Source organism: Pyxicephalus adspersus, chromosome 9 (assembly GCF_032062135.1).
Source record: "Pyxicephalus adspersus chromosome 9, UCB_Pads_2.0, whole genome shotgun sequence".
Lineage (NCBI taxonomy): Eukaryota > Metazoa > Chordata > Amphibia > Anura > Pyxicephalidae > Pyxicephalus > Pyxicephalus adspersus.
In genome coordinates, this window is record NC_092866.1 from 18856798 (window position 1) to 18871262 (window position 14465).

General features: G+C 39.2%; 1 protein-coding gene across 2 annotated transcripts; it reads left to right on the forward strand.

The window, feature by feature from the left end:
• Window positions 1-3297: 3297 nt before the first annotated feature.
• Window positions 3298-14186, forward strand: ARL2BP (ARF like GTPase 2 binding protein). Of its 2 annotated transcripts, none has more exons than XM_072422829.1 (7): window positions 3298-3412; window positions 5114-5175; window positions 5494-5555; window positions 6457-6563; window positions 7622-7707; window positions 9789-9885; window positions 11408-14186. In XM_072422829.1, the coding sequence occupies exons 2-7, from the start codon at window positions 5138-5140 to the stop codon at window positions 11486-11488; spliced, it is 471 nt and encodes a 156-aa protein (XP_072278930.1). In that variant the 5' UTR covers window positions 3298-3412; window positions 5114-5137; the 3' UTR covers window positions 11489-14186. The 2 variants fall into 2 exon arrangements, with proteins under 2 accessions (XP_072278930.1, XP_072278929.1); XM_072422828.1 differs by lacking the exon at window positions 3298-3412 and adding an exon at window positions 3489-3618.
• Window positions 14187-14465: the final 279 nt, after the last annotated feature.

The following is a 14465-nucleotide window of genomic DNA, read 5'->3' on the forward strand; positions in this document are numbered from 1 at the left end:
TATAACTTTTTATTTTACTCTTTTTATAAATGTAATATAGAAGTGAATTCACAGTTTTGTAATATACACAAGTATCTATAGTATTAGCTGTCTGTTTCTTATAGCCAGAGCATTAGAGGTAGCCCACAGTGGGCCCCTGTGCAGGACTGATGTGCAGGGGCCCCCATGCCCTATCAATATGCCCCAGCGATCCCAAGACCGATCCCACTTCACATCATGCCCACCAATGACCTCCCTGTTTTTAAATGTCACTGAGCAGCAGCAAAGCATGGGAACAAGTGTTTAGGTGTTTTTCTGCTTGGCTGCATTGCCTGGATCTGTCTTGCTAGTCCAATGTCTTCAGGTGAGGTTGGAGGGTCACAAGGATTTCAAGATATGGGTCACAAGTTTAAAAATGTGTTTAAATACATTTATTTACTCGGGCCACCTACAGCAAGGAGCATTGGGGTGGCTATCGTACTATGCTCCCCTATCTACTTTTCTTCTTTGAACCCCAATTTCTCTGGAAAGGGAAGTTGTGTGAAACCAAAAATGTTGATGTAACTGGGGGATAATTGTAGCTAACATCTCCTAAAATTCTCATCACTATGTCATCTCGACTAAAAATCCTCCCTAAAAACTCCACCTATTAAAACGTGCTGCCCTGTCACACTCAACTTCTGCTACCCTTCCTTGAACCCCATTGTGTCTGGAACTGTACCAAATTTCTCTGGAACAGATGAAGGATGGTTGACTTTAATTTGTCTCTATATATTTATATGTAGCATGTAATTTTACCTAAAACAGGAGGTCTTCATTTGCAACGAAGATGGGCAAATCATTTACTAAACGCCAATCCGTAGTCTTAGGGTGGCTATAGGTAAGCAGAGTCATTACCAAGAATCAGTGGGAGTAACAGAACTGTCATTCACGGTCAAATTACTAGCCAGTGACTCCCAAAATACAACCAGCGGTGGAGCAGGTACAATAAATACACAATGTAGTCCCAGTGTTTTGCTGTATACATGGTCTACTTGTCTCCAGAATTGGCCCCAAAGTTTTCTAGGTACAGATTGAAAATCAGCATCAACATTGCAAGCCAGCAAAAGACGGATGGCACAAAGAAATAAGCCAAAGTCTACAAAGGGCCTGCGTTGATGGACTGCCAAAGCTTCACTCCCTATACATGTCAATAAGAATAACAAATCAGTTGATAAACCTTGTGAAGAGATTACCTACAAGTTACATTCCCCGTCTTGAAATATGATCCGTCCTGAACACAAGCCCATGGCCCATACACACCAATGATCTTTGATGGTATAGCTCAAAGTAAGAACTAGAACGGAAATACCAACTAATAACCACCTAAATTAGTTGTTTTTATCAAAAGGACGTCTTTACTGCACACAATGCATATATTATTTATATATATATATATATATATATATATATATATTGTGGGTAGCTAGAAAATTTTTCCCCAATGTAGTGTAATGTGAATGTTTTCCACATGTAGAGCCAGTTTTGGAGAAGGGAAAGTTGGGCAATTCTCCAGGGATCCCATCTTCTCCAGGCATACAACTGGCAGAAAACCAGTGCAGGGAGCTGGAATGTTATGCATTTGGGGCCCCCTGGTCCATATTTGCCCAAAGCCCATAACTATACCTGTCCATATGAGGGGGATGAAAGTGGGAAAAATAAATGTTAGGAAAAGGTAAAGAGACATAGAGATTGAGAGAGAAAAGAAAGAAGAAGAATAGATAAGAGAGAGAGAGATAGAAAAAGAGTGATAGGGAGAGGAAGGGAGATGGAGTAATTAGAAATGAGGGAGGAAGAGAAAAGAAAGGAGGGAGAAAGGAGACAGAGAAATTAGGGAAGAATGAAAACAAGTGGGGTGATGGGGGGGCATGTGAGGGGATGACAGAAATAGATAATGATAAATAATGAAAAAGAAAAGAAGATGGTAATGAAAGGAGGAAGGAAAAAGGAAAATAAGGAAAGGAAGAGGCAAAGAAGAAAGAAAGGAAAGATGAGGAAACAAGGAAAGGGTAAACAAGTTAAGGAAAGAAGAAGGAAAGGGGAGGGAAAGGAAGAAAGAGAAAGGAAAAGAAGGAAGGGATGGAAAGGAAAGGAAAGGAAGAAAAGGGAGAAAGGGGAAATCAGATGCTGAGGGACAAAGTTTCAACTATGAGTATTTTTTCTGCATTGTAATCTTAAAGAAAGGAAGAAGTAAATGAAAGGAAGGTAAGGAAGGGAAAAAAAGGAGGAAGAAACGGAAAAGGAAGGGGAAGGAAAGGAAGGAAGAAAGAAAAGAATGAAGAAGCAAGGATAAAAGAAAGGTAAGTGGAATGAAGAAGGAAAGGGTAAAGAAATGAAGGAAAGGAAATGAAAGTAAGAAAGAAGGAAAGGAAAGGAAAGGGTAAGGAAAAGAAAGAAGGAAGGAAGAAACAAGGAAGAAAGAAAGGAAATGAAGTAAGAAGGAAAGGCTAAAGAAATGAAGGAAAGGAAAAAAGGAAAGGGTAGAGAATGGAAGAAAGAGAAAGGAAACGAAGGAAGGAAGGAAGGAAAGGGAGAAGGGGGAAATCAAATGCAGGGGGACATAGTTTCAGCTATGAGTATTTTTTCTGCGTTGTAAACTTAAAGAAAGGAAAAAGGAAAGAAAGGGAAAAGAAAAAGGAAGGAAAGGAAAAAAATGAAGAAGGCATAGAAAGGGGAAGTAAAGGAAGGAAGAAAGGAAAGAAGAAGCAATGAAGAAAGAATGAAAAGGGGAAGGAAGAAGTTAAGGAAAAGAAAAAGGAAAGGAAGGAAGAAGCAAGGTAGAAAAGAAAGTAAAGGGGAAGGAAATGAAGGAATGAAAAAAGGAAAGGGGAGGGAATAGAAGAAAGGGAAAAGAATGAAGGGACAGAATGGAAAGGGAAATCAGATTCTGAGGGAGATAGTTTCCCCGTAGAAAATATAAAGAAGCAGTTACGAATATTTTCCTCATTGTAATCTTTAAATTGCCTTTTGCGTATTTTATTATTTTTGCATTATATTTTATTTATCCCCAGTGGCTGCCCCTCATTACCTCATTACCTATAAACCCAGCACTGTCATATCCTATGGGGAATTTGTCCTATAGGAGATCTATGAGGTGGCCACAACACACAGCTCTAATATTATTAATAAGCGGTGTGGTGGTGCGCAGACATCCATGATCCTCTCATTACAAAATTCAGTGACTCCTCCCCCTTTTCTGAAGGCGCTGTTCTCCTTCCAGGTCACATGACGAGTGATTCCATTCCATTGCCATAGCAATCCCTAACGGCAGCAGCTTTGTGAATGGTTGATTTACCGAAGGTCGAACCATCCGCTGCTCTGATTGGCTGAGTGTGTTACTACATTCCGGAACTAAAACTTCAGCTGGTGAAGCTGAGCAGCTTGGTGGTGGGCGGTGAGTGTACTGGCTGTGTGTGTGGTTGGCACCGTGGTATTGGTGGTGGTATGGGGTGATGTAGGCTCAGAGCAATGTGAATGAAGGTTTGTAGTAGGAGCCAGGTATCACTGCTACACCAGCAGCCATTGTTTACTTTTACCTCCCATACCTGGCAGCTTCCCTGCACCGGCTTACTTCCCTCTGCAGATCATTTTCCGTGCTGGGTGAGTGTGGGGCTACATAAAGGAGGCCTCCACAATGGGACCATTCACTCCTGTGTATTATGTTACCCCTTTGCAGTGACACTCCTATTCTATATAAATGGGTTGCAATGCACCTAGAATGCTGCATGTCACACTTTTGTAACGTGCATGTATGTGTGCTGCTATATATGGCTCAATATGAATGGCAATAAACCACCAATGCTACTGCATGGAGCCTTTAGGGCCTGCTCACCTAAGCAGTGCAGGAACACGCATGTTACTGTGGGTCAGTGTATGGTAACTGTTTATTAGTTCTGCAATAGGCTGATAGTAAATCATAGTTAGATCTTAGATATCTGTGGGTGGATCTTGCCTCATAAACATGGACAGAAGAATAATTGGAGCATTGATTTCTATACTATAGAGAGGGAAGGATGTAAGGCTATGCACTGATATCGGATGAGAATCTGACTTGTGTATAGCACACATACGTGGTTCCGACGACCATCCTAGTGGATCCACAGAGGAGCGTTCATAATGAAAGTAAAAGGGAGAGAGTGCAGCGAGGTGCCGCTTTGTTACTCTACCCCTCCCCCCCTCAATAGAGCAGATCAGTGTTAGATCTTTTCTAACGACAATTATTGCATGTGTGTATGCAGCCTAAGCCAGGAGCGAACAACCCCAGATGTAGGGGTACATTAGTAAGGAAATGAGGTTACCTGTATAATCCTATTCTGCAAATGATGCCAGGCAGGTCCCCTCATAGAGAATTTGTTTTTTGGGAGAATGCGAGTCCACCAACTCCATGCTTCTCAACGCAGTTCTCACGCCAGTGCTGCTAATAAACTCCTTGTAAACCCCAATACAGTGCAAATCAGATCTGGGCTTGGGATCAGTATGCTTGGTGGCAATCAGGTTAGCATGTGCGGAATAGGTAGGGTTCTGTAGATAAGGTTGTCTCATCATGAGAAGCTGTTACTTGGCCCAAGATTTGCTATACACACCCACCAGTCCTAACAAGCATTGTCTTTTACATTCATTATGTTCGAATATGTCACACACTCTGCATTAGTGATTGTTTGATAGTTACATAGATAGATGCAGAGGGAGGCAAAAAAAAATCTGCCCCAACAGGAAAAAACATTCTTCCTGATTCTCAATCAGATGTTCCCTGGATCAACAGACTGTGTTATTTTTATGTTAAAGTCTTAATCCCCAGTTATATTTTGTTCTTCTAGAAAAACATTCAGCTTTTTCTTAAAGCAATCTCTAGTAGTTGCTGAAACTACTTCCTGAGGGAGCTGATTCCATTTTCACAGACCTTACAGTGAAGAATCCCTTCCTTATCCGGAGCCTTAAGCGTACATAAACTCAGAATTTTCACTTTACATGTAAAGTAAAAATTCTTTTGTTTTTTTTTTTTAAAGGGTGCAGCACCACCCCCTAATTCCTGATCGCCTAGGCGCAAAAAGGTTAGTTAATTTATTATTCATTTTCTAATCTTTCTCTTTTACAGGTGGACGGTTTGAATAAATATAAGATGGATGACCTGGAAGAAGAAAACTTCTCTCTATCAGTGTAAGAAGCAGTAATAAGCAAAGACTTTATTATTCTAATGTATCCTCTTGTATAAATAAAATTACTTTAGAAGATATTTGATCCTTGGCACATTAGGACATAGGCTGCATAAACACGTCACATGATTCTTGTCTGATTCTCGCCTCAGGGCTGGTATTGGACGGGATTCTGTGTGTACAGCGGTCATTAGACGTCGTTCATGGATCCATCTTGGAGGATCCACCAACGACTGTAATACAAGTGAAGGGTAGAGAGCGCAGCGAGGTGCCAGTCGCTCTCTCTCCCAGCTCTTATAATAAATGTTTCTATGTGTTGCAGATCATCCCCCAAGGATGCTGAATTTGATTGTGTGGTGGGGCATTTGGAAGACATCATAATGGGCAAGTATCAACTTTTACTTATTTTTTTATTTAGCAAAGAGATTGAGGGAACAAACAAAGAAATATGGACAGATTAATATGCCCATAAAAAAAAATGACCCTGCCTGCTAATACTCTCATTCACCACCACCACATTCGCATTTTTTTAAGGTCAATGACAGTCTTCTCTTCACCATGTAACAACGTTAGGGTCTGAAAATTTGGTCTTTCAAATCTTAATACTACATCCTGGGTGGAAGTTGTCTGGCCCTCCATACCTGAAATCGCAATGTGTATTCTTAGTGCTCCACTCCACAGTAGAGGAGTATGATGAAAATAAATATCGATGGGGAAGAAAGGTTTTAAGAGTATTGGTCACTATGCTCCAATTACAATATATATTCTAGGGGATATTTGTGAGATGGAACGCCTTTGAAACAAAAAGGCGTTCCATCTTTGAAACTTAAATAGCACCCCTGCCCCTGCCTCCGCTTTCTCATCCTAGTTCTAAACTAACCTTTTCCTCATCCAGCAAGAAACTGCTAATAACATTTTAATAGGTTTGAAGAATTCATGCATAATATTTATAGCAATCGGTCTCTTTCTAATGAATATTCTTGTACTTCAGGTTAGAAAATACGCCCATACATATCTATTCTTCATTGAAGATTTTCACTAATCAGAAAGCAGAAAAGTGTCACTTATTTTGCTGACCTAATGGGCACAGAACAGATTTCTAGGTCTGCGGACTTTGCCAAAACTCGCTGACCCCTGCTGCAACAGATTATTCAGAGATCTGAAAACTGATCAGAATTTCTAACTTTTTTATTGTTCAGAGTTTCCTGAGTGGCATTGGCAGTTTATCGATTGATGTTACTTCCCAGAGATGATTTTTTTTTAACTGTTTACAATTTCTCATCAGATGAGGAGTTCCAGGTGCTTCAGAGAAACTTTATGGAAAAGTATTATAAAGAGTTTGAGGACACTGAGGAAAATAAACTATCATACACACCAATCTTTAACGAATATGTAAGTTGATAAGCTTTGTGTTTCTGGTATTTATTTAAATCTGTTTCATGTTTATATCTTCTTGATACATTTCAGAATGGCACTACATATACCGGTAAAATGACATCTTGTCACAGTTCTGGTAACTGGAGTGCTAAATCACTGCACGTACACTGAATTAAAAATATCATTATTTCTGATTGTCTTGGGTATTCATACATCAGAGTGTCAGCATGAAGTTGAGTGATAATTTCATTTCATGCTATTTTTGTACTTCTATTATGTAACTAATCTTTAAACTGATCAGCCTGTCCCTGAATCCCAAACCCAGGCTGTACTTGGAGCCTTGTCGTACCTCCTTATTGATTTTAGGCCCCCATCCCCAGGCATTTAACTGTTCAAGCCCAAGTCTTCTTTTTCCTACTTTCTAGAATGTACCCCAATCATCCTGTGAAAGAGGATATGAAGTGTCCATGGCAGTTCAGTCAATTTAATTATAGTAAAGTCAGATATATTACTGGTATACGACACAGATACAAGGACTGTATTTGTTTCAACTGCTTTGGTTAATTTTTTTGCTAATAATAGTATCCATTTGATGTGTCCTTTTTTCACCCCTCCATATAAAGAGCCACAAACAGATCTTAGACCACACATTCATCCAATTTGAAAGGCTTTGGACATGTTCTGTAAGCTAACAAGATTCCATTTTACCCTTCTGCACATATTTTGTGCTTGTCAATAACATTTGACATGGCTCTCAAGAAAAGAAAATGGCTACTGCATTGAGCCTTGTATGGGCTACAAACCTTTAGACTGGATGATCTTAGTTTGCTCTATGGTCTTTGTAGGTACACATGGCTTTTAAAGGGAGCAGGGATGGGCAGAAGGATCCAGTCTGGAAAACCAGATTCTAAAGTTTATTTTTTACAATTGCTTTACTATTTCTCGTAACTCCATAACTGCCAACTGACAAACTCCATAGACCCATCTCTGGTCAACTGACCAGAGGAAATAACTGTTGGTGTGAATGTGAGAAAATGTTCTTATGAAACTGATTTTTTGTTTACATTTTGTAGATTTGCTTAGTGGAGAAATATATTGAAGATCAGTTACTAGAGCGGATTCCAGCTTTTAATATGAGTGCTTTTATCTCTTCTTTACAGTAAGTTCCTTGGTGACTTTTATTTACTTTTTATGTTAATAGAAAATGTGGGTCAGACTGCATGGATATGGCAGTTATTTACATACATAACATTGGTTTGTACCAGAAATACAGTTAAGCAATGCATTTGAAAATTTGAAGTAGAGCTCTCACGATCCTTTCCAACAACAAAATCGCCAATCTGCTCCATGGAGAGGGTAGGGGGCAGAACGAGGGAGCGGCACCCCACTGCCCTCTCCCCCCTTGACTTGTATTTCAGTCGTTTGTTGTGCATGAATCCACCAGGACGGATCCATGAACGACGTCAGACAACTGCTATATACACCTGGGTTTCTCGTCTGATAATAGCCCTGAGGCAATAATTGGATGAGAATCATCCAACATGTACGAAGACTAAGGCACCTGAAGCCACAAATTTTAGTTTTATATAGAAGGGAAGGGTTTAAAGCCCCTTAATTTGTGGTCTCAATGAGAACACTTTTCTTGCGTTATGCCTGGAAAAAACACAACTGGAATGTAGAGAAAATCTCTTCCAAGTAAAATCAAGATAACTCAAGACATTTGTAATTGGTACGCGTGGCCCAATTGAACCATTTTTCCCTCTAGTAATGTTCTGGTGACAGTTTTACAATTTTGGATTTTCCAGCCGGAACACAGTCATTAATAATATGGTTTTAAATAGCTTTGGATACACCTAAATATGTTTTGAAGATTGCTTTTAAAGTGTTCAGACAACATTTGATACTTTACATCCAAAATAAATCAGCAATTTTATACATTAAAATAACTTTTAGTCCATTAGACAAAAAGCAATGCATTTCAACCAAAGTTCTTTGTCATATTTTACAAGTGTGTTGCTTTATGTCTAATGGGCTAACAACAACATTTGGTGCTTGCATTGTGGTGCTGAAGCCTTTCATTACTGTTTGAGTAGTGATGGGTTTACTTCAAAGTTGAAATGGGTGGGCTGTCACAGCTGACCTGCTTCTGCAAATGCTGGCTGTCTTTTGCTGCTGAGTCACTGGCTAACAATTTTGAGTCAATCAAAAGAATGAAACAGAACACCCTGTCTGAACATTTTGTTCAGGGTCACTGACACAGACTATTAGATATTTTCTCAATACAGACAGCCTGAAGCTGGAATTTTCAGATAGAAATATTAGGCAGTGGCTGTATTTGTAATTATAGTGAGCACTTGGAAATGAACATTCAAATATATGTGACTATAAAGACCAAAGCTGTAGCTTTATTACGTATTTAATCATGGTGCTTTTGTGGCACCATGTATGTATTTAATCATCTCCAGCTTTGTCTGTAACCTCCTCCTCTCTGGTATTCCACTAACCTGACTCTCTCCTCTACAATCTATTATGAATGTTGCAGCCAGACTCATCCATCCTTCCCACCGCTCCTCTTCCGCTGCAACTCTTTGTAGTTCTCTCCATTGGCTTCTATTTCACCTCCACAGTTCTTGTCCTACTTTTCTGCCCTGATTGGAACCCCCCCAGGCCCTCTCTTCTCCCCTCAAATGAGATACTAATGACTGCCCCACTCATAACCTCATCACACACGGCCTGAAGACTTTTCTAAAGCCGCCCCAAATCTCTGGAATGGTCTTCCCTGTCCCATTTTGCTTGCTCCTTGCTTAGGTTCTGCTCATACTTGCCTACTCATCTTCTCTCTGTCTCTTAAACCCTCACTACTCTCCACCATTCCATATCTCCTCTCCTATTGTGTGCTGCTTCCTCACCTTTTAGATTGTAAGCTCTTCGGGGCAGGGTCCTCTCCTCCTCCTGTGTCACTGTCTGTCATTTGCAACCCCTATTTAATTCACAGTGCTGCATATTAAGTTGGCATTATATAAATACTGTTTTTTATTATTATATTATTAATAATAAAAATATTTTCTTTTAGCTGATAATAGGTTCAGGTAGAATTGGTGATTGTTGGGGTTTGTTTTGTAAGCCATGAGTAATGCTATGAATGTCTACAGTGCATTACCATTGCAGTTCATGCATTCATGTTAATTTCTAGAAAAAAAAAATTAATTGTGTTGGTTTGTAATGTGATTTCATTTGCAGATCCCATCAACAGGAAATAGCTGGAGACATTTTTGATATACTGCTTACTTTCACAGACTTTCTGGCATTTAAAGAAATGTTTCTTGATTACAAAGCTGTAAGTATTAAAATGATGGGCCGTGTTCTTAGTTTTAGAACAAAAAGAAAATGGGTGTGTGTATAGGAGTGATACTGACATACTTCAGTCTACTACTGTCCAATAAAAAATATATTTTTTTTGCCTGTCAGGAGCAACACAAACACTGACCCTTTACTTGACCCCTGACTTTAAAAATGTGGATTGATCTTACCCAATTACTTTTGGTTCTTGGTTACATGTATAACAGCAGAGTGAAAATATCCCAGTGCTGATATGTTGTCCAGGAGGAATGGGGTGAACCTAATGAGGACACAGCAGCTTTTAAAGTTCCACCTTACAAATTAAAGGATCAGGCAAAAAGCTTAGCTGCACATGCAGGAACAAGAATCCAGGTAGCTCTTATGTATGTCGGGGGATGAGTAAACTCCAGCACGCTTGCAGGGGAGTTACTTCATCCCTGCACAGCCAATCAAGATGGGTGAAGATCAGTGAAGAAGAAAAGCTTTGTTCCGTTCAAAAAGATAATCCTGGGAGCCCCACAATGCTCTTTCAGCAGAAAGTTCTATCATTGGAGAAGAACCAGGCATGTAACTTCATTGTCTGATGACTAGCTCTCCTCCATTCCTATAGCTTTTTTTTTTTTTTTTTTCATTTTCTTTATTTACAAAAAGAACGGAACAACCCAACTTAAAAAGCAGTTATCTAGTCCACTTTAACTCCCACCAAAAATTGAGCTACATACAAGAATGGCAAGATGTGGTTTACAAATATCACAAATTTCTGCTAATAAAAGCCAAATATCTTGTCTTGTGCTGGTAATTTGTCCCTAGCAGACTCCACTATTAAAACTCTTCAAGGTACAGAAGTTTTGGTCTAGGATTTATAATATTATGTTTTCAGTGACTCCTGGTCAATCTTCCCAAAACTCCAGAAAATGCACTTTTTTTTCTTCCCCTGTATTACAAGTGCACTCTCTACCCTTCACTCCTATTACAGCCAGGATAGATACATGAATGACATCAGACGAGAGTTGTACACGCATGGTGTGTACGTAGCCTTAGTTGCATTGGATTGTAAATGATGATCTATAAGCGCAACAATAAAATATTCCAGTTTTTTGATACATGGGATCCTTGGTGTCAATATTTAAATAGGCTTTAGCATCTTACACCCCTACCCTGCCCCACCTCCACCATCTGTTTACCATTGTATCCCACTGCCATGTCTGTTTTATACATCTAAGCTTATATGTTGCATTCTGTTTGTTCCAATACTAGGCATTCACAATTTTTTTTTTTGTCATATACTTTAACTCAGGCATTGGAATTGTTAAATGCTGTCACTGGTTTGCCGTTTTCTTTGTCCATTTGTGTTGGACTGATGTTTTCCCCTAATGTAGTTATCCACCTTTACACTTCTTCTCTAAAACCTATGAAAGTATCGAAATACATCAATCCAGAAATCCTGCACCAGAGAATAAATTAGTAAGCTGTGGCATGTATTTCATTTTTCTAACATATATTCTGTTGTTTTATTACAGGAAAAGGAAGGCAGGGGTATTGATTTAAGTGCCGGCTTAGTGGTGACCCCTTTATTCAGTTCATCCTTATCTTCTACATAGAGCCAATCACCGTTGGAAGACTGTTCTCTTGGTTCTGTTTTTATACCATTTATCTGTTCATATTTTCTGCCTTTTCAGCGTATGTTGTCTATTTTCACTTTATAGGGAGACCTGTACTGAGAGAAATATGGAGGATGCCACCACTGGTCTGTCCAACTAAAAATTGATACTTGTCTGTCATGACCTCACTGGCTGAATGTATTATTCAGATCAGAAAGTTTCTATACCTCTTATATGGAGTAGGGAAAGGTTTAAACACCTGCCAGTAAATTTTCATGTCTCTGCAAAGTGAGATAAGTTTTGCTCTTGACAGTTGTCACCAGTCCAGATGTTCCCATGGGAAGAATTTTATTTTAACTCTTGTTCTGGTGACAATGGTAATGCTGCATAGAGATCTGTGTCTGTAGTCACCAGGACCAATGGGGAGGATGGATCTCTTCAGCAAGAACACGGGTGACAATAAAAGTCAGGGGTTAAAACATTTCCCTACTCTAAAATATAAAAAAAATGTATTGCACACTTTTGAGGTCAGCAGTGCGAGAGCCTCCATATTTACCTAATGCCAGGTTTTTTCAATGCTGTGTTCAGTGTGTATGTGTAAGGAAGCTGATGCCATGGTAGAGGTTGGGTTTGAATCCTGACTGGAGGAAATAGAAAAACTGGGTCTATGTGTGCCTCTCTCTTTCTTTCTTCCTTCCTTCCTTCCAGCTCATGACCCCAAACTTCCCTCATTCACTGTTCTAGTAGCACAGGTTCATGTGATAATTTTCATAGTACAGTTTTTATAATTAGAGAAGAAATAGCTTTGTGTATTCCTCCCTAACGTCTCCTCTACAGCATTATACACACAAGTGACAGAGAATATCTTCACTCTGATGCTTTTCTAAGAAGTATTACGTCGTTTCTTTAAGGTTTGTCCTAAACAGACACCATTTGGAAACCAGTTCTGTATCTGAATTTGTAAATGTGACACATTTCACCTTACTGTTGGTTTGTATATATCTTATACCTCCAATTCATGTTCATTAATATATTTATCACATTTGTAAAGCTGACTGAATCCTCATTTAGTTTTTTTACTGCTTGTTCTTGTGAGCCTGTGTTGGGTATAAAATAGAAAAAAAATGAACTGAGGAGTTATAGAAAATGTACCCAATATGAACATCTCTGTCCTGCTCCCTTTAATCTGTTTTAATAGAGTTGACAGGGATGTGTTAGATCTATTTTATAACTGTCCATAATCTTGTCATAAATGTATTTCCCTAGTGGTTGAACTTGGACTTATTTATGTCTTTTTTTTCAACCTAACCTACTATGTAACTATGTATAAATCTAGTACCCATGGAGTTTGCAGTCTTACGGCTAAAAACATTGGCATGGACTACAGTACTACAAAACACTTCCCCTTATTGAGGTGTTCTTTATTTCTAACATATTGGGTGAGACCCAGGGTGACAACACTGCTCTTCCACAGATACTACAGTGAATGAGTGTTGTCACCCTAGGACAGAAGTGCGATATTGGTAGGATCAATAGTTAAAAAAAAAATGCAACCACCCCATCTAATGACCTGCAATATATTTATTTGGGGTTTAGGGACATCATGGATATGATTGCTTACAGTTTTAAAATCTGAGTATTCCCCCTTGATTCAGTGTGCTGAGTCTCTCCTAGGCACAATGTAGAGATGTTGTGCCACCCAATGATAAAAGTATACAGGAAGCACTTGGTGTCCACTTTTAAAGCTTAATTGAATTTCCTCTGCTTTAAACCCAGCACAGGTTCACTTTAAAGTGAGCTCCTTTGAGGGACAGTTAGAGTGACATAACTATGGACTTTGTAAAGTGCTGTGTAATATGTCTGCGCTATATACATACTGGATATTTATAATAGTGACTTTGTCATTATTGTTAATAGTTTAATCCAAGGGCGTACCAGTGAAAGAACCTAGAAATGAGCACCTTTACTACTGCCCAGGCATCTGTATTTATTAGAAGTATTCTGAAGTGAGGAGACACTTTCAGGAGTTCCTGGGTACTCTGCAACTCTAACTGGTTCCTCCTTCTGATTTCCACTCATTCATTACAAGCTGTAGAAGTGATGTATCAAAGATGGACCCAGAGAGAACTGAGGGAGACACTCCTGTATTGTCACTCCAAAGGTGACAATTTATAGAGTTCCTTTACAGCCATGCCTTTGTGTTATATGAATTACTTTAGTAACATGGTTACAATGTGTTCTTCAGGATCTTTTAAAGTGGACCTAAACTTGCAGCTTGGCTCTGCTCTGAGTCATATGCAGCTTTCAGAAAGTCAGTATTTTCATGCATTTTGTGAGGCTGCAATTTTTTTCTTTTAAATACCAGGCATTGCAAAGTGCTAACACTTGTTATTTGCACAGTGGTAATGCATTGGTATGAATATGTATAAATAGGCTTCAATAGTTCAGACTTGGTTACAATACCATCTGTCCTGCACAAAAACCTGTAGTACAATGGGAAGTGAATGTTACTATTTGTGTTGTGTATATTGTCTTTGTTCTTGTGCTAGGTGCATATTTTGTACTGAAAATTTGTGGGGGTTTTTTTTAGCTGTCCTGTGCACAACCATTCCATATGTGTGTACTTTGGGGAATGGATTTTTAAATATATTCTATTTCATCGTTTTTGTTATTTAAATAAAGAAACGCTATGAAATGACATGATCTGAAACTAGTCATTTAAAAAAACTGCACGGCTAGCTCAGTGACTAGCACTCTGACCTTTACTGCACTAGGGTGCCAGATTGGAATCTCAGTCAGGGTACTATCTGCATGTTCTCCCTGTGTTTGCGTGCGTTTTCCTCCCACATCCCAAAAACATGCCATGAGGTCGTTTGTTTACCCTTTGTTTACCCAAAATTTGCCCTGGACCAGGAGTGTCACACTGTGGCCCATAACATCCTTTTTTTGGCCCCCAAAGGAATCCTAAATATGAATT

Bases quoted from the DNA above. Each gene is read 5' to 3' on its own strand.
- ARL2BP (XM_072422828.1), top strand. From the start codon at position 3,493: ATGAAGGTTTGTAGTAGGAGCCAGGTATCACTGCTACACCAGCAGCCA. The intron at 6,564-7,621 runs GTAAGTTGATAA...TACATTTTGTAG, and splicing joins CACCAATCTTTAACGAATAT to ATTTGCTTAGTGGAGAAATA. The intron at 7,708-9,788 runs GTAAGTTCCTTG...TTTCATTTGCAG, and splicing joins GCTTTTATCTCTTCTTTACA to ATCCCATCAACAGGAAATAG.